The sequence below is a fragment of the Hyperolius riggenbachi genome, chromosome 1 (assembly GCF_040937935.1).
Source record: "Hyperolius riggenbachi isolate aHypRig1 chromosome 1, aHypRig1.pri, whole genome shotgun sequence".
NCBI classification, from domain to species: Eukaryota; Metazoa; Chordata; class Amphibia; order Anura; family Hyperoliidae; genus Hyperolius; species Hyperolius riggenbachi.
Window position 1 is genome coordinate 218499924 of NC_090646.1, and position 19590 is coordinate 218519513.

Here is a 19590-nt window from a genome sequence, read left to right on the forward strand (position 1 = left end):
TAAATTGAAGAGCACTGGACCCAGTACAGACCCCTGTGGGACCCCACTGCTAACAGTCTCCCATTTTGAGTACGATCCATTGACCACAACTCTTTGTTTTCTGTCCATTAGCCAGTTCCCTATCCATGCACACAAACTCTTCCCCAGTCCTTGCATCCTCAACTTTTGCACCAGACTTATGTGGGGAACAGTGTCGAAGGCCTTTGCAAAGTCCAAGTATATCACATCTACAGCATTCCCAATATCCATATTAGCATTCACTACCTCATAAAAGCTGAGCATGTTAGTCAAACAGGACCTGTCTTTAGTAAACCCATGTTGATGCTGAGAAATAAGATTATTTTTCTACTATGAAGTCATGTATAGTATCTCTTAGTAACCCCTCAAATAGTTTGCATACAACTGATGTTAAGCTTACAGGTCTATAATTTCCTGGATCAGATTTTTTGCCCTTCTTAAATAATGGGAAAACGTGGGCTGTACGCCAATCCACTGGGACTCTGCCAGTTGCAAGAGAGTCACAAAAGATAAGATAAAGGGGCTTAGCTATAACTGAACTTAATTCCCTTAGGACCCGAGGATGCATGCCATCCGGGCCAGGTGCCTTGTCTATTTTTAATTTATTTAGTCTTGCCTTTACTTCTTCCTGCGTTAAGTATTTAATATTACAGTTAGAAGATTGAGACTCTTCTGCCTCTGTAATTTGCAACAGTGCGGTTTCCCTTGTGAAGGCAGAAGCAAAGAAAGCATTTAATAACTCTGCCTTACCTTGGTCATCCACCATTGAGTTCCCACCCTCATCCTTTAGGAGTCCTATACAGTCAACCTTTCTTTTTTTAGAGTTTATGTACTTGTAAAACTTTTTTGGGTTAGATTTCATATCCCTAGCGAAAAAGCTACATTAGCCACCAAACCTTGCCTGAATTTGTCAAAGATAAAGGTGGCCAAAATTTGCAGCCCTTACACAGATTATATCTGTCCCTAGGGAGGTCTACAAGTACACAGAATTCACTCTCATGATCTACAGGCAGTTTTCACTGCTGTTGACATCAAAGTGCACAAGTCTGCCTTTAGTACATTTACAAATGAAAATCCGTAGAGGAGTTTTTTTTTCTTTTATGAAAATCAAAGACTGCACTTCACCAGACTTCCTCCTGCAGTCATCCTTTGCGCCATCCTTTCACCGCCTTCCAGCCAACAGCCGTGACCTCATCAAAGCTGGCTGATTGTGGCTAGTCACAGGCTACTGCTCACCCTGATCACATTTCCGGGAGCCTTCTGCGCATGCACAGTGGTGAATTTCCCATACTGCGCATGTGCTGAATGCTGCCGTGCATGGGGATGCACTGAGAAGGCGCATGGCTGGCCAGCTATGATGGAGTCTCTGCTGCTGGCTAGAGGGTTGCGAAAGGATGGCACAGGCACAGGATGACTGTAGGGGGCTTCAAGAAGCCTCAGGAAAGCTAAACTGCTTTTTTTTTTTAACTTATTTTTTTTTTTAACTTAAGATTTCCATTAAGCCAACTGTAAAGCATGGTGATAGAAATGTTGTGATTTGGGGCTATATCACAGCCATCTCATTGTTATGCATTATTAATTTAAAGTATTGGTAATGTACTACTTGCATACAAATGATAAACTGTGTAGGAACTAGTGCTTTAAATTCTACAGGAAGAATGGACATTTAATAGTTGCAACTTACTAGCTTACTGTAAAGTCAATCTTGTAAATATTTTATAGCAAAATCCTGCTAATAAGCTGAGTATTTATTGGTTTCATATGGACATTTATAGATTAGTGTGCTTGGCTATTTTTAAAAAGGCAATCTCTTTACGCAGGCAACGAGGTGTATTTATTATCTTTTAAACTTTACATGGACATTTATTACTTTTCTTGAGATGAATGTATGTATCTAGGGAAATGTTTGATGCAATAACAAAGATATAGGCTTCAATTCATCAAGCATTACCGCATTCGGTAATGCTGAAAACAGCTGAGTTAACGGAGCACTTAAGAAAATGTTAATTCATCAAAGCTGTTACCGAATGAGAAGCTGAAATGACAGAGCAATGAGATAAATTACCGACTTGTGCTCAACACATGTCAGCAAATGTCAGTAAATGTTAATTCATCAAGGTTACCACATTCGCTAGCACATTCGGTGTTTATCTCCAGCTCTCCCCTGTCGTTACAGGCTTCGAAAGCCTTCTGTGTGAATGTTTTCATGATTAACAGGAGCAGGCAGCCAATAGAAACAGCCCTGTTCTCCTGCAAGTGCTGCTGATAGGTGCTGATAGGTCACAGGCTTCTCCACACAAGCTTCCAGACCTCCCAGGCAGTGAGCAGAGAGAACGGGACAAAAGATATCCCCAGATGTCCTTCGGTGGTTTAACCCTTTGAGTCCCTGTTTGAATATACAAAGATGCTGGTGGTGAAATCACCAAGCATGGCATTTGTAATGTCTCCAGGAAGTTTATCTACGTTGTAGCAAATAAGTAAAATGTTAAGAAACACTGATGGACAGATTCAGAGCAGCAGAGGCAGTATAAGTAACAGTAAATATAACACACGTTTACATGTAAAGGGATGTCTGGATGCCTTCTATTGTTATCAGCTTGTAACAACACAGAGACATTCCAAGCTGCTCTGCACCACTCTGCTGTTATCTAACAGCCTTTGATGAACTGAAGCCGTAGTACTTCGGTAACTTAACGAACCTCTACCACACATGGGAAAATATTGATGAATTAGCACAGTGAAGTGTAAAATACCGAATGCGGTATTTTAAGGACTGGGATTTTGTTATCGAACACCCTTTGATGAATTGAAGCCATAGCCATGTAACATAGGACTTTTCTCGGTCTCTGCATATTCTCACCATTTATTGTAGGCGCAATGTACGGTACTTGCAGTCTGCATAGCTTAAAGACAACTCTACCACCACCTTCTGTACAATTGCTAACAATGCATGAAATAGCAGTCAGATTACGGCTACAAGTATTTGAACTGAAGGGTGATTATGGAATACATGCCAGATCCTGTAAAAGCAACACAGGAATGATTTATAGTCTTGTTGCTAGAGTTAAAGAAATTCATTTTTTTCTCCTGGATTGCAACACCAGATTGTTCTGCACAGTGCAATTATAGAATGTCACGACTGAAGAGACGTTTCTTTAAATAACGATGGATGAAAAGAACTGATGCTAATAGCTGAATATTTTGCAATGTGGATAAATAATACAAGCCTTGAATCAGTAAATGCAATGATTTGATTTGCACAGGAAAAAAAGTCTCTGTTCTGGAAGGATGCTAAGCAGTCATGACCTCACTTTAGAAAACCCCTTGACATCTCCCATAGGAGAAATGCAATTACTGCCCTACTTAGTTGGAGTGAAAGAACAACATGCGATAATGGCTCTTTGGTATGAACACTGAATCATGTTTTGGGCATGCTTCAAGTTTTTACTGGAAAACCACCAGAGCATCACGTCTATACATGAGCCTTCAGAATCCTGTAACATGACGGAAATGCTTCAGTTTCAGTTACCTCTCTGTTATCTTCAAATCATCATGTTGATGATGGGGAATTGTGGTTTGTCCATGAACTTATTTATTGTAGCCAGGGACAGCACACATAGCAATCAGATACAAATAAACGTTCATTGCAGAAATCGTGGGAAGAGAGCGCGCATTTTCAGGTTTGGCAGTTTCTTTACAGGAGTCGTGAATGTCAGAAAGAGATAAGTATAACTAGTGCATATATCAGGTATAAAAAGGATTCACTGCTAGAGATTTTTTTTGAAAGTTTATTTTGTGTACTACTAATAAGTCACCCCTTGATGATTCAACAGTCATACAATCGTATGTGAAATTAAAAACAGAAAACATAAATATTGCTCTAATGAGGTACCTGGTACCCCTAACTATATATGACAATACTCAGAAGTGCTCCTGCCCAAATCACGCTATACCACATAAGCACACACGCACACACACCCATTCACACTAGTGCATACGTGCCTTCCTTAGTTGTTGTGAATAACAGCTGTGTGACCAAAATGTTCAAAAAATTAACTGCGTTGTTTAATGGGCAGAAAATCGGAATATTCAGCAGTGAAGGAAGTAAAGAGTCGGCAATACAGTAAGCAGCTGTGATATAGAGGGATATGGCAGGATGCACACACTTCAAGACACTCTGGTACAGCTAGCGTGCTCTGATTGAGGCAGTCCAATACTGAGCAAAGAAGAGAGAGAGGAGAATCGGAACTGCAAAATGCTGTTTTTAATCTAGGGTGTAGCATAACACAATACTTGTGCCCAGCACCCACCACTACTGCACCGCTTTCCTAAGCACTGGTATGTCACATTTTGTTTACCATGTATTGGATTGTGTTATGCTACACCCTGGATTAAAAAGAGCAATTTGCAGTGCCAATTCTCCTCTCTCTCTTCTTTGCACAGAACACCAGAATATGTAGTAAAGCTTTCACTTTCAGAAGCAGTAAACTTCCCCTGGTACACAGAGCTCTCCTCTTATATTTGTATGGCAGGCAGGGACTCTCTCTGCCTTCCAGCTGCTTACCATGTACTGAATATACAGTAGTCCTGGCTGTTATAGCAACCTCCCATTCCAGTGCATTAGGGCCGTACAACTCCCTAGCATGGCCTGACCATACTCAACATATTATACCCTCAAACACAGAGCTTTCTCAAGAGCACACACCGCACACCAAACAGGACAACATCCACTATTGCACCACTGGATGTAACTGCTGCAGAAAAGTTGCTACACATCACAATACCTTTGTATACCAAGTGTCTGTAGTGGTTCACAAACAGTCAAAACCTATGTGGCCTGGGCAAATGATAAAATAAATTATCTTCATAAACAAGATCAAGGTGCCAGTCCAGTTTTACATAAGCAGCTCTCTGTTATGTTTTCTCCATAAAACAAGGGGAAGTTGGAATATAAAATGTTTTAGTTTTCTTTTGTCTTTATGGTATGATGATAGTGCTTTGTACATTAGGCTTTTGAATTTGCCTTTTATCTCAAGGAAAAATCTGCACAAGCATTGCAAAACAGCTGCTTTCATTTAACCTTTGTTTAGTCACTTGTTGATTTTTCTAACAATAGAGTTCTGTTTTATACTAAACATGGTTTTCAAGATAAGTCACAAGAAAATGGCCCTTCATCTTCCCAAGCTCTTTCTATAAAAGAAAAAGCAGGAGTGGCTGTTACATTGTCATATCAACTACAGTGACCATGTACATAATTTGTATCTGATTTTGATATCGTGACAGAATACAGTAATCACACAAAATTCTTTAAAGGGCCACTATCGCAAAAAAAAAGTAAAATACTTTAAAACACATAATAAAAAGGACATTTCTCCCAGAGAAAAATGTGCTATAAATTACATCTCCTCATGGGGGATTCTCATGGTTTTCTTTATTTTTAAAAGCACTTAGTGAACGCCAGTTGCTCTGTCCAACTGCCAGAATAGTGTGCGCAGAGGTGAGATACACAAGTGACATGAATGTCGTATGTGTGTATGTTTAGTGTTCACTCTTATATGTCTTTGCTTCTGGTTACTGGAGTTCAGTACCTGGGTATTATATGAGTTCAATCCTAGATGTCCTGGATGCTATTTGGGTTCAGTGAAGAATGTTGATGCATTCCTGAATACTGCTACAGCCAGTTTGAGCGGGTAGTCGTGGGATAATGGTGCATGAGATACGCAGGCGTACTAAGTAAGCCATTGTTTTCCCATTCAGTGAGCACGAGGTATCCACACTCGGCTGTGTTGTATTGCGCAAAAGCGGATATCATAGATTTGTACTGTGAACACGCGCCTACGACAGCGACCGAATATGCGCTTGCGTGTTTTATGGTTTAGGGAGTATAATTGGGTTAGGCAAATGCCTGGACTCCGGGACTTTGCTGAGACCAACAGACGTGATGGATTGTGTCGCCAGGTGTTTTTCCCTACGGAGGATTGACGGAATCCCCTCTTCCATGGGTGATATTGTTACAACACTTGGTAAAGAAATGTTGATACATGCTTACTAATAACAACTAACACTTAAACTATGATTCTGCAAGCCTAGATAGTTATTATAACAAGATTGTATCTCAATAAATATTATTATTGAACCTTTCCTCATGTTTTGCTGCAATTCATTTTAAACACTACGGTGGTGATCGAAGTTAGAGGGTTTAAAAACCCTTCCCGTGAGGCAAAACAACAGGTAAGGGGCAAGCTTGCATCTTTGTATAGATACTTTCCAGTTTCCAGGGAGTGCTTTTGTAAAAAAAAAAATGAAATACTGAGAATCCCCCATGAAGAGATGTAAGTTACAGCAACATAGGAGAAAAGTAATTTATAGCTCATTTTACTCAGGAAGAAACATACTTATTTGTATGTGTATTTTAAATTTTACAGTTTTTTTTTGCAATAGTAGTCCTTTAATTATGTTTTTCATAATTTGATTTCATACCTTTGAATGATATAATATATACCTGACATTATTGGATTGTTAACCTGGAAGCTTTTGTTTGTTGTGTTTGCAGGGAGGAGAATGCAGAGCAGTCTGCTATCCGTGTGGGGTTTGTCACATACAACAAGGTCCTGCACTTCTACAATGTAAACAGTAACCTGGCCCAGCCTCAGATGATGGTGGTAACGGACACGGCTGAGGTCTTCCTGCCTCTCTTGGATGGATTCCTTGTCAATTTCAGTGAATCCAGATCAGTCATTAACAAGTAATGTGCTTTTCTATTCTAAACTAGACAGTAAATACATGTATTACACATTTAAATTACCATTACATATGTGATGTCCTTTAAACAGTTCATTACAATATAGTACGGCCAATCTTCCTGCAAATCAAGAACGTATGTATTCCTCAGGTAGATTATGTACATTGTAAATTTGGACTAGAATTGAATAAGAATAATTTGTATTACATTTAGTTACAGACTACCCAGCAAGAAGTGTGCCTTCTTAAAACAGAAGTAATTTGCGATAATTCAGCTTGGAGTGAGCATATGATGTCTCCCACAATGCATTACTGCTGAATATGCAAATTATCCCTTGTTGTCCCTGTAAACTAGCCACACCTCCAGAATTACTGGAATGCAATGATGTGTCAGTTTGTTAATTGTACAGAGCCAGAATAATCCAACATGCATACAGACTGTTTTGGATTGGTTGATCCTCATTAGTGCATGGCATGAATTAATGTGGCTCTATGGAGTAGGACTTGGAACACCCAGAGTTACAGATTTCCCAGCAAGCTCATGGTGTTAGAGTGTGTAAGAAGCTACAAAGGACCGAAAAGCCCTCTTACTAAAATGTTAAGCACAATAAAAGTTTGCCTTCTTAAAACAGAAGGACTTTGCGATTCAGAATAATCACAAATGGCTTTTGTTTTAAGAAGGCAAACTTTTGTTTTGCTATGTATTTTACATGTATTTTTATACTTTTTTTAAGCATTTTTTTGCCCTTCAGTAGTTATCAGCTAGAAATGTTCTAATGTTCTCCCCGCTGAGCAAAACAGATAACTGTGTGCATTACAAACATCAGTATATACTGTAGCTGTAAAATGGTCAAGAAAGCCAAAGTCACGGGACACATGGTGCATTCCATTATCTCTGTTACAGCACCTCATTGTCCTTGCAGCTTCATTTGGGCTGCCTCTCGGTGTTCTTATTGGGAGAGGGCATTACCCAGCCTTATTACCCAACCATGCCTCCTGAAGGAGATTCTGAGAGGTGGCCACGGGGGATTTTAAAATTGGCAAAGCTATAAAGAAAAATTATCTTCCCCCACTACTGGCCCAAGGAGAGAGGCAGCGTCCAGAAGGACCTTGGCAGTGTGTTGGACCTTGGTAGTAATGTGAATACTAAAGCTCAGAAGTGATTTAGAATTAAAAATATAAACTCTTTTGCACAGGGAGATGGTGTTGCCCCCCCCCCCCCTCGGGAATGGGCTTTAAATATAATATTAGACATGCAGCGGTTTGCTTAACAGAAAATGTCCATTATCCACATTGAACTGCATTATCTACTTATTGAACCAGGGTAGGTTAAAGCTTTCACTCACCCAAGTGTGTGGTGCTGGAGCACAAATTCTGTGTTTATATATGCAGTACAGTTTAGTCAGCAATTAGCTTATTTTGTGCATACAGCACTGCTTCTCTCATGGACCCTGAGTCACTAACCTACAATATGATTGGCAAGAGCAGGTACTGTTTCTATCACTAATAGCGTAGTGCGTGTCACCTAATTAGCATAACCCGCGTTTACCTAAGTAACGCAAGCATTGCTAGGGTGATGTGCATTGTAGTCGTAATAATCCCCCACCCCTCCCTCAGCACTTCACCATAATCCCACTCCAGCTTCGCCAGAAACACCTAATGAAAAAGTCTAGATCTGATATCCCCAGTGCTGTGAAACAACCATTAACATGGACTAAAACGTTTTATGTTTTTTTGTATTGTTAACGTTTGCACTCAACGGCCTCTTTGTATCTTACAGCCTGCTTGGACAGATTCCAGACATGTTTGCAGACACAAATGAGAGCGAGACGGTCTTTGCTCCTGTAATCCAGGCTGGCATGGAGGCCTTAAAGGTTAGGATGCTTTTGGCATATATACACACTAGTTTTGTTTTGGAACTTTGTGAGATTATTTGCTTCCATAGCCTACCCTTATTTTTTGTTGACTAAACATCTGTTGTTCCCATTTAATGAACCTGCATCAACACAAGCAGACCTGTTTCAACACAGAAATGAGATTAAAAATAGGCCCTTCTATGGCAAAACATGCGGGCAAGACTAGAAGATACCAAAGGCTTCATAAAATAGAACCCTGGCATGAGTCATCTCACTGTTGGTATTTGCAGAATGCAAGTGGTTCTCATTCTTTTTCCAGTTGTTACACACCACAATGACATTCCATCACTTTGTGACACACCACAGTGACGTAACACGATCTGTTTCATATAAAAACCCTAATAGCATAATAGTACTCTACAGCGTTAATTTAACTGCTTCTGGTCCTTGCTAATTGAAATCTATACCCTGTTTGGGACCCATTATTCCTGCCAGAGCATAGATTTCAATTATCGCGTCACAAGCGCCTGCCGCTACCACTTCTCTCCCGCCGCTGTAGCCCACTTTCTCTGCTGTCATTATGAGCCATTAAGGAACCAATTTCATTGGCTTCTGACTCTGTGATCACTGTGATGGGCTGTGATTGGCTTACAGTGATCACAGGGTCAGAAGCCAATGAAATCGTCTCCTGCCTAGCTCACGGAGCTCTGCTGTTATACTGACAGCAGAGCGAGTGGGCTTCAGCAATGGGAAAGCAGCGCAAATGGTGAGAGAGACGGGTCCATGTGGCATGACGTTGGTGATCCCTGTTTTCTGACCAAAAAGTCTCTGGTCCTTAAAGGGCCAGAGACTACTGGTCCGAAAGCCTGTTAAGAAACCATCCAGTTTGCCCTGAGGTTGGTAAATGTCTAGTGAGTGACAGACTGTTCATTAAGTGACAGATGTTCAGTGACAGAAATGTCCAGTGAGTGACAACCTGAGTGAGTCACAGATGTCCAGTGACAGATGCCTCAGTGCATGCAGAAACTTCTGATGACAGACTTTCCGTGAGTGACTCCTTCGGTGAGTCACAGATCCCACTGACACTTGACAAAGGGCTCCATGCCTGAAATGTTGTTTTCAGTTTTGTGAAGCCTACCTTTATAAAGGATGCTATACCGTTTGACATTTATGGACTGAAAGTCCAGTTGAACGGTCTTATTGAATGCATTTCGTCGATAGGGGTAGTGTATCCAATTGCTTGGCTGACTCCCAGCAGGAATCGCATGGTTGTATTCATACAGACTGCTCTGATGACAGAACTGTCAGTAAATGACAGACCCCTTAGTGAGATACACATCTTCAGTATATATACACACATATATATATATATATATATATATATATATATATATATATATATATATATATATATATATATATATACAATGAGATACGCACACCATGCAATTTTGGTGCAACCAAAATTGCATGGTGTGCGTATCTCATTGTGTATATATATGGTTCATTGTTATTTATGATGCAGCACCCAGAATCATTTTAATTGATTACTATTGCACTCATAACTTTTACATTTGAGGTGTGCATCCTCACTTGTCTATTTCCTGAAACACATCTTCAGTGACATAACCCTGTCTCAGTGATCATCCATTGCCTCCGCACCCCACCTTGATGAGTCCACTCCTGCAGCTACCTCTCTTCTGTACCACTACTTTTCATCCACTGTTCAGTCAATAGGGTGAATTAGCTACTTGGTGATGGAAGAGGTTGCAGGAGAGAAAAGAAAAGACAGATATGACTAGATGGGGAGCACAGCATGCATGTCCAGCAGTGGAGCAGTGTGGGAGAGGAGAGGGAAAATACTTGGAGGGTGCCAGATGCCAAGAAACCACCACCAGCGCTGCCACAACAGAATAATGTGTAATGACTCCTGCAGCTACCTCCCTTCTGTACCACTACTTTTCATCCACTGTTCAGTCAGTAAGGTCAGGGATGCAGCTAAGGTTTTTGTGGCCCCAAGTGGACTGTAGGAAGTGGCCTCATCCTGCGCCGTGGCGAAAAATGGGCGTGGCTATCCCGCATAGGTGGGCGTGGCCATGACATGTGGGGGAAGCTGGAGGGCGGATTGGGGCGGGGCTGTTTGCAGGGAAAATGGATGTGGGGGTGATTGAGGCGCGCGCAGCGTGCCGCGCCGAGAGATGGATTTGGCCATGACATTGTATGGGCGGAGCTTAACAGTAGCACAGCAAATATAGCCAACTATGATCATTAAATAATAAATGCAGCAACACTTACCCCAGACACCAGAAAATAAAAACGCAATTTGTGCAACATTTCAGCAGAAAACAAACGCAATTTGTGCAACATTTCAACAGAAAACAAACAGAATTTGGGCCACATTTCAGCAGAAATGAAACGCAATTTGGGCCACATTTCAGCAGAAATGAAACGCAATTTGGGCCACATTTCAGCAGAAATCAAACGCAATTTGGGCACATTTTCAGCAGAAATCAAACGCAATTATGGCACATTTTCAGCAGAAATCAAACGCAATTAGGGCCACATTTCAGCAGAAATCAAACGCAATTTGGGCACATTTTCAGCAGAAATCAAACGAAATTAGGGCACATTTTCAGCAGAAATCAAACACATTTTGGGCACATTTTCAGCAGAAATCAAACGCAATGGGCCACATTTTCAGCAGAAATCAAACGCAATTTGGGCCACATTTCAGCAGAAATCAAACGCAATTTGGGCACATTTTCAGCAGAAATCAAACGCAATTATGGCACATTTTCAGCAGAAATCAAACGCAATTAGGGCCACATTTCAGCAGAAATCAAACGCAATTAGGGCACATTTTCAGCAGAAATCAAATGCAATTAGGGCACAGTTCAGCAGAAATCAAACGCAATTAGGGCACAGTTCAGCAGAAATCAAACGCAATTAGGGCCACATTTTCAGCAGATATCAAACGCAATTAGGGCCACATTTTCAGCAGAAATCGAACACAATTAGGGCACAGTTCAGCAGAAATCAAACACAATTAGGGCACAGTTCCGCAGAAATCAAACACTATTAGGGCACAGTTCAGCAGAAATCAAACACTATTAGGGCACAGTTCAGCAGAAATCAAACACTATTAGGGCACAGTTCAGCAGAAATCAAACACTATAAGGGCACAGTTCAGCAGAAATCAAACACTATTAGGGCACAGTTCAGCAGAAATCAAACACTATTAGGGCACAGTTCAGCAGAAATCAAACACTATTAGGGCACATTTTCAGAGCTGCAAAAAGAAAAGAATTTACTCACCTGGCACTGGCAGAAGTCTTCTCTCCCCGTCTCCTCTCCTGGCCGGCTCCTCAGGCGCGCAGTTCCCACGGAGCTCCCTCCCTCCTCCAATCTCCCGCGCTGATTGAATCAGGGCTACGGGAAGATGGCCACCCGAAGCCCTGTACTGGAGACATAGTCTCCAGAGCAGGGCATTCGGCGGCGGCCATCTTCCCGTAGCCCTGCCCTACTCTGCTCTGCCAGCCCCGCGGGTCTGCGGGAAAACAGTGACGTCACGCGGACGTCACTGAGCCGCCGAGGCCCCTACGATCTTGAGGCCCCAAGAGACCGCTTGGTTCGCTTTATGCCTCGCGGCGCCCCTGAGTAAGGTGAATCTTTGATTAGCTACTTGGTGATGAAGGAGATTGCAGGAGAGAGAGAGGAAAAGACAGATATGATAAGATGGATAGCAGAGCATGCATGTCCAGCAGTGGAGCAGTGTGGGAGACAGAGCAGGGACAAGGTCCTCCAGCACCCAAGGCTGAGACACCAAAGTGCGCCCCTCCATCCCTGCCACCCCAGCCATCACACACTGATTGCTATTAGACTAAGAGGTGCCTCAGGGCCCCCAACCCTCCCAACACCTTAATATCTAGTTATCTGGCTTGCAGTCACTGCTATGTATCCCCTTTTCTTATTTCTTACTGCTTCAAACACAATTAGGAATGACAAGTGAATTAATTGTGCGCCCCCTCCTACACTGCGCCCTGAGGCTGGAGCCTCTCCAGCCTATGCCTCGGCCCGGCCCTGGTGGGAGAGGAGAGATAAAATACTTGGAGGGTGCCGGATGCCAAGAGACCACCAGCGCTGCGACAACACAATAATGTGAAATTACACTGTGGAAAACATTGCCCTAGGTAATAGTTATTCCTTAACTTGGCCTGTACACAGGCACCAAGCATTATTTTGTAATGCAGTAACAATGACAGGACAGTTTCCTAGATTCCTGTTGTGTGGAATTTGCATATTTAATAATTGCAGCCTATTACCACAAGTGGTAAATGTGGATGCAGCAGGCTTACCTGTGAATATGGGAGCAATGTGCTGAATTTCACCCGTGTTTCTCATGAAAGTGCTGTCTTGCATTTGTCATTAATGTTTTTAACTAAAAAGCATTGGCCATATCATTTAGGAATGTAGCATATTTACATTCTTTCATGTCACACATTGTATTCCATTATACAGCCCACAAAGCTAAGACAGTTGTTTATAAACTGTGAAAGCTGAGGGTATTCTCCTAATGGAGCTCTTCAGTCAACGTAGAAGTCATTCTTATCAGGCTATGTCGGCTTGGTATTTTGTTGTTTGCAAGCATTTGAACTACAGCTCCTCCAGCTCTCAGCCACTATACTAAAGATATATATCAAGCAGGCACTTAGGTTTATAGTAGCTGAAATCTATTGTGATCATCACCTTTCCTGTCAGGGAGTTCATGAAAAAGCAAAATATGATCACAAGCAGCTTCATAGCTCGTTTATTACTGAATTCTGCCAGTGGTTGTCCTTTAACAAATGTCCTGCAGAGAGCTCAGCCTTACAGAAGAGTACTTCAGATTAAACTTAGTGGACTGTGTTTAACTAAGACTGAAAATTAGTTGTGTTTATAGTATTCACAAAAATGAATACAGGGGTCCTCTGGAAAGTGACAGCCATTTTCATTTAATCAATTAAGGAAACATTTTATTTATTTATTTTTATACACTAGCCCTTATTCAATTCACTTTTCCTCCTGAGTTTTCTCCTAGGTGATATTTCACACCTTATCAATAAAATGCCTTTTACGCCAAGAGCAAGCAAGAAAATGCTCAGAATAATTTTGACAGTACTTTTTTACATACTTTTTGGGACTTTTTTTTTAAATTGGAAGTGCTGAAAAAGTATTTTAAACAGAAGATTAAAAATTATCTCCTAGGAGAAATTGTAGGAGAAAAGGTAAGTTAAATAAAGGCCAGAATATCTTCTGATTATTTCTTCATATAATCACTTCCTTTATTTAAGCATTTATTATATCTTTTTACAAGGTTTTTTTAATCGCTTTTTTATAGTAGCATTACACTTCTCACCTATGCGTTAGAGGGATTGAGGAAAGGGGGGGTGTCATGTTAATGCTGCTGTAAAAGCAGATACTGGCGTTCTGCAGTCAAGTGACAAGCGATGCAGGGAATGAAGAGGTTAACCTGCTAAATGTACTGAAAGAATACCTTGCATGGTAGATAAACACAAATGGCTCTTCATTTCTGGATGACCCTTGTATTTCTGCAATGGGATGAAAACTAGAGGATCATACATACACACAATAACTGGGCTCAGAACTCAATACCTCAGGCAATAGTTTGGGGGCGAGTTCTGTGCAGTTGCATTGATAACCTACAGGTTAGCAACACATTCTGTTGCAATGGAGGGAGGAGAAGGTGTGATGGTGCAGCACACAATGGAGTGGCACAGGGTGTGTAGAAGAACAATAGTCTCAGCATGCCCATAGCTGAGACGATGGCAGGCTGCTGTAGACACACTAAGCACTAGATTCTTAGCAGAGGCGACCCCAATAGGCATCGTTGGCTGAGATCTATCTTGCGTGTGGAAAAGCATAGACCTAATCATTTTCATATAGCTGTAGTGAAATGTGCAGACCATTATCTGAACAGCAGGGTGGCTGTGCAGTATGAATCCCATTTTCGCGTGTTGATGTTCTTATGATGTGTGTTTGGGTTTCCTCCAGGCCGTTTGGCTCGAACCCACTTCCTACACACACGCTGGAAGATTTACTGGTGACTGACCGCACTGACCATACTGTATGTGACTATAGCGATCATATGACTATGCTTTTGTAGTATGTAAAGTGTGGCGTACTGTATCAACACTACTATATAAATTCTGGAAATAAATGATCCATAACGTGATAAATTACATTATAATCTCCATGTAACTGTGGCTTTATTGTGATAACTATCTAAGGGTTACTGGAAATCCATAGAGGTTTAACAACAATTTAATTCTCCCAGGTTCCACATCAGTGAAAACTTGTTAAAGTGGGCCTGGACTCTTGCACAGGACATAAGGAAAACATAGAGATATGCATCCTGTATGTATTCAGAAAGTTTAGGATGTAATTCCCCTCATTCGTGTCTAATCTCAAGTTGTAATTTGATCCTCTCCTGTGTCACATGACTGCCTATGGTAGATAAGCAGATAAGCCCATTTGAAAGCACAGGCTGTAAATAATATGTCTGCTTCCAAGAATCAGGAAGTAGAAACTGTGCAGATTTATTTTAGGATTTGTATTGGCTGTGACGAAGAAATGTTTTTTTGTTTACAGATTATTATGCTGTTGTGTATCTTTTAGAGCAGAGAGGAGGTCTGAGTTCAGGTCCGCTTTAACAGACTGGCATTTAGAGCTAATTACAGCTGCACCTATACAACTAGTAGGCGATATCATAACTCCACATTTTTGTTAATTTTGTAGACATTAAGGTATATATGCTTAATGTAGGTATTCCAATAGACATGGTAACACTTTACTATCATGGTCACGCTCAGCCCTCCCTATCACTTACCTCATACATGCTTTGTTTCCGGTGGCAGGCAGCAGAATGTGCAGGGAAGCTATTCATCTTTCATTCATCACTTCCTACTGCAGAAGCCCCTGGGAAACTGAAGAACAGAGATGATAGAAGGCTGGTTAACACAGATAAAGAAAAGGTATCTTTTTTTATTATAACTTTCTGTGAGAACTTTGTAACATAATTGACTGTACTGTCTTCATTGTTGGTTTATTTGATCATTTATTATGCACAGGGGCCCACTGTTGGCTTTGTAGCCACTGGCCAATATCCATTCAGAACCTCATCTCAGACTGTCCCATGGGACTTGCACACCTGTATGTACAGTTTTGCCATGCTTACTGAAGTATTTCCTACTGGCATGTGGCACAACTATTTTCAGAGCTTTATTTGTTTCATCTTAAACAGAGTTGTCCATGAAATCACTAATGGAGATTTTTTTTTTCAGACTCTCTTTCTGCCTCAAGCCAACATTTATGAAAATCTGGCTAAGGAATGTGTTTCCAACGGGTGCTGTGTGGACCTTTTCTTGTTCCCCAACCAGTTTGCTGATGTGGCATCCATGGGCTTGGTGTCAATGCTCACAGGAGGGACTCTTTACAAATATAGCAATTTCCAGGTAAATCATTGCTTTTTTTTAAATGCAATGCATTTTATTGGTTATGAGTTTGACAGACTTGTATGAGGTGAAACAAGTCATTTTTAAAATTCTGCATGACAAGAAAGTTGAGATTGGTGCTTGGATCCATATTGGGGAAAATGTTATTTACTTTTAGAGATTTGACTCCAGAGAGCTGAACTAGAACTTCCACATGACTAATCAAATCTCTGAATGTTAATAACTGTTACCTGTCAGCATGATTGTCAGGTAATTATTTATTAATCCTGCACAAAAATCCGGTTCTGCCTACAGTAATTCTGCTTCCCACAGAGCTAAAAGGCACCTAAAGTTGAATTTTCAGATCATCCCTACTCTTTTTCTTTGGCTGGTAAGAGTGCCAAACTGCCAAATAGCAAAAGGGGTTAGCATAGAGTTTCATACTCAAGCTACATACCCATATTGCACTTTTTGAAATTATTTTTCCTTTAGCTGGTGAGTTTTTGCGTGATGAGCGATCGTTTCCACGATTTTGTGACATGGGTGCATGTGTGCGATTAAGTGAACGGGGTTACGCGATGCACAGCATTTACAACGGTCACAAGATCCTCATTGACTCCCGTGCAAGGTGCTGCGATCTTTTGAACTCTCGTTCATTTCTGTCCTGTGGCGTCGCAAGTTCCCACAAGTAGGAAGATGGATCGGGGAATCCTCATTAGTCAGGTCGCGTCGCTAAGCGTTCCTCGTTCCATCTACCAGTGAGTACAGGCCTTAAGAGCCGTCTGGTACAATGATTTGGTTGCTGATAACAAATAGCTCAGTTTATCTTACAGATATCACTATCAAGGCCTACTGTATGTCTGACCTTAAGCCTAATGTACAATACTTCTAACAAGATCCGTGCCCCTACAGAGTACCTAACACTTGCATAAGCCACATGTAACACAAATCCTTCACCCAGCTCCTAACAGTAACCAAAATCTTACTTGAAACCTCACATTAATGTAACAATTACCAAATTCTTGATTAGCATCAGGAGTGCAGTAACCGTCAATCGTACACATGCCAAATTAAACTTGGCCAAGACCGCTTCTGTCATGAAATCCAGTGTGTGTACGGCAGCCCCCGACGTCACCTGACTGCTCAGCCAGTGGTCCGTCATGGCGGAAAACTTTGGCCGAGCAACGAATGATAGCATTGTTCTCCTCACATACCCTGGTCGCCCCGCAATGTCACTTCCACGCCACTCCGCCCCCTTGCATAGAACAGAACATATTGCATGCTTGAAAGTCAGCACAGCCTCGGCACTGCAATGTCATTCGAGGGATCGGGTCTTAATACCTGTTGGGCTACATTGATTGAGCGTGTGTACGGGCCTTTAGTACATTCCAATTACTATTTTTTTCGGACTTTAAGACGCCCCTGACTATAAGACACACCTAGGTTTAGAGGACAAAAAACGGGAAGAAATATATATACTAAACCTGGTGCATCCATGGTGAAGGGGCATCTTGTGGATTATGCCCCCTTTGTACCTCATGCCCCCTTGTACCTCTTGTGTCTCCCTGTGTCTTCTGTCCCCCTCGTGTCCTGTGTGTCCCCCATGTGTCTGCCTATGTCCTTCTTGTGTCCTCCTCTATGCCCCTCTGTGCCCTCCTCAATGCCCCTCTGTGCCCTCCTCAATGCCTCTTTGTGTCCTCCTGTGTTCCTCATGTGTCCGCCTCTCTCCTCGTGTTCTCCTCTATGCCCCTTTGCGTCTCCCTGTCTCCTCCGTTTGTCCCCGTGTCCTACCTCTGGCTGGGGCACAATACAGGGAGTCCCTGACATTGTAGCAGGTTGGAGGTTTGTATTGGCAGGTGTTCACAAGTCAGGAAACCCCAGCATTTGCACTATAAGATGCAATGAGTTTTTTTCCCCCCACTTTTGGGGGAGAAAAAGTGAGTCTTATAGTCCAAAAAAAACCAGTACATCTCACATGTCACAACCCGTAACACAAACCCTGCAGAAGAATGTAACACTTGTCCAAAGCCTTGTATACACAGTAATAGATATTTGGGGTGACCATTTTGGGAACAAGCACTGTATCAACTGTGCTGTTTTATCGAGAAAGGAGGAGGATTGATGGTCAACCAATGAGTGAGCGGTATCCTGCAGTACACGGTACAAAGAAAGACAATGTACTTGATTGTCTCTAATGGTACCCATACATGGTACAACTTTTTCATTTTTTCTTCGATTAAATAATTTTGTTTGATTATTCCGTTAGATGGAATATAAAGATTTTTCCAACATGTCCAATCAGAAGGGATAATTGATCATTTTTCTTGATCGAAAAAAAAAGATTATTTTTTGCTTTCATTCCATTTGATCGTTTTGGTCGAATAAATGGAAAAATCGATAGTTTTTCTTGTACCGTATATGGGCACCATAAGTGAGAGCTGAAGAATTTTGTGAGGTAGTCGTACTCAGACTGTACGTTAGGTATAACCCGTGAAAAACAGGTATATTTATATAACATAATTACTGGAAAAAGAAACAGGTTTAATATTTTCAATAATGAAAGAAGAAAGACACATCTGCTTTAATGGGAAACAGCAAATGAATGAACATGGTTACGTCGCTTTCCCTCTTTCCCGTATATGTTGCATAAAGCATTGGAAAATAAAAAAAAGAAACTCTGTTTTGGGTGGTGGGAAAGGTCAGATCTGTGCTGGCTGCTGTGTAATGTGCTGTACTGTGTGCAATAAGTTTTGCTTTGCTGCCACCTGCTGGTGATAATGTTTATATGTTTTGCTGGCTGATTGTATTATAGGTACATACTGATGGACAGCAATTTATTGATGATCTCAAGAGTGATATTGAAAAACGAATAGGATTTGATGCAATCATGAGAGTCCGTACAAGTACAGGTATCTGTGTTGTTTTATCCAGTCGCATTAAATTTAAATTATATCTGATTAAGTGTTTTGGAAAGCTTACAGTTGGAGCACATAAAAACACATTAAGATATTTACAGTATACTTTTTATTTATCCCTTCAACAATTGTTGGAGGACCACCACCAAGATTTTATTGTTGCAGGAAGGAGAATGCTTTTTTCGCCGCAATGGCAGCATAGGGGGCGATATACAGGCTGGGAACGCGAACAATCACTCGCGTTCCCATGCCTGTCGGCCGCTGACGGCCATACCGGAAGTGTTCGCCGGCGGGTCCTGGGCCATCGGAGCGGGGCTGCGAGGGCACCGATCATCTGCAGGGGGCTGAGGGAAGCCCTAGGTGAGTTAATCTAATTTTTTTTTTTTTTACTTTAGGTTACCTTTAAAGACAGGAAATTTCTCCAGAGGGACATAGGCACCAGTAACACATTGACAGGGAGTCTGACCCTTCCACAGTAGTGTTAGACTGCAAGTATCTGATTAGCAGATCCAAGTTATGTTGTCCTTAGTGTTAAAAATATGTAACATAATTTAAAGAGGAACTCCAGTG

The 19590-nt window shown here is 41.5% G+C and overlaps 1 protein-coding gene across 4 annotated transcripts in view; it reads left to right on the forward strand.

Annotated features, from left to right (window-relative positions):
- The window catches only part of SEC24D (SEC24 homolog D, COPII coat complex component), a 181688-nt gene that overhangs the window by 134561 nt on the left and 27537 nt on the right, over positions 1-19590 (forward strand). For all 4 annotated transcript variants that reach the window (XM_068280585.1, XM_068280593.1, XM_068280612.1 and 1 more), the window contains exons 12-16: positions 6572-6763; positions 8540-8633; positions 15530-15646; positions 15956-16126; positions 18918-19014. In XM_068280585.1, the coding sequence (XP_068136686.1) occupies positions 6572-6763; positions 8540-8633; positions 15530-15646; positions 15956-16126; positions 18918-19014 (671 nt within the window). The remainder of the gene's footprint in view (positions 1-6571; positions 6764-8539; positions 8634-15529; positions 15647-15955; positions 16127-18917; positions 19015-19590) is intronic.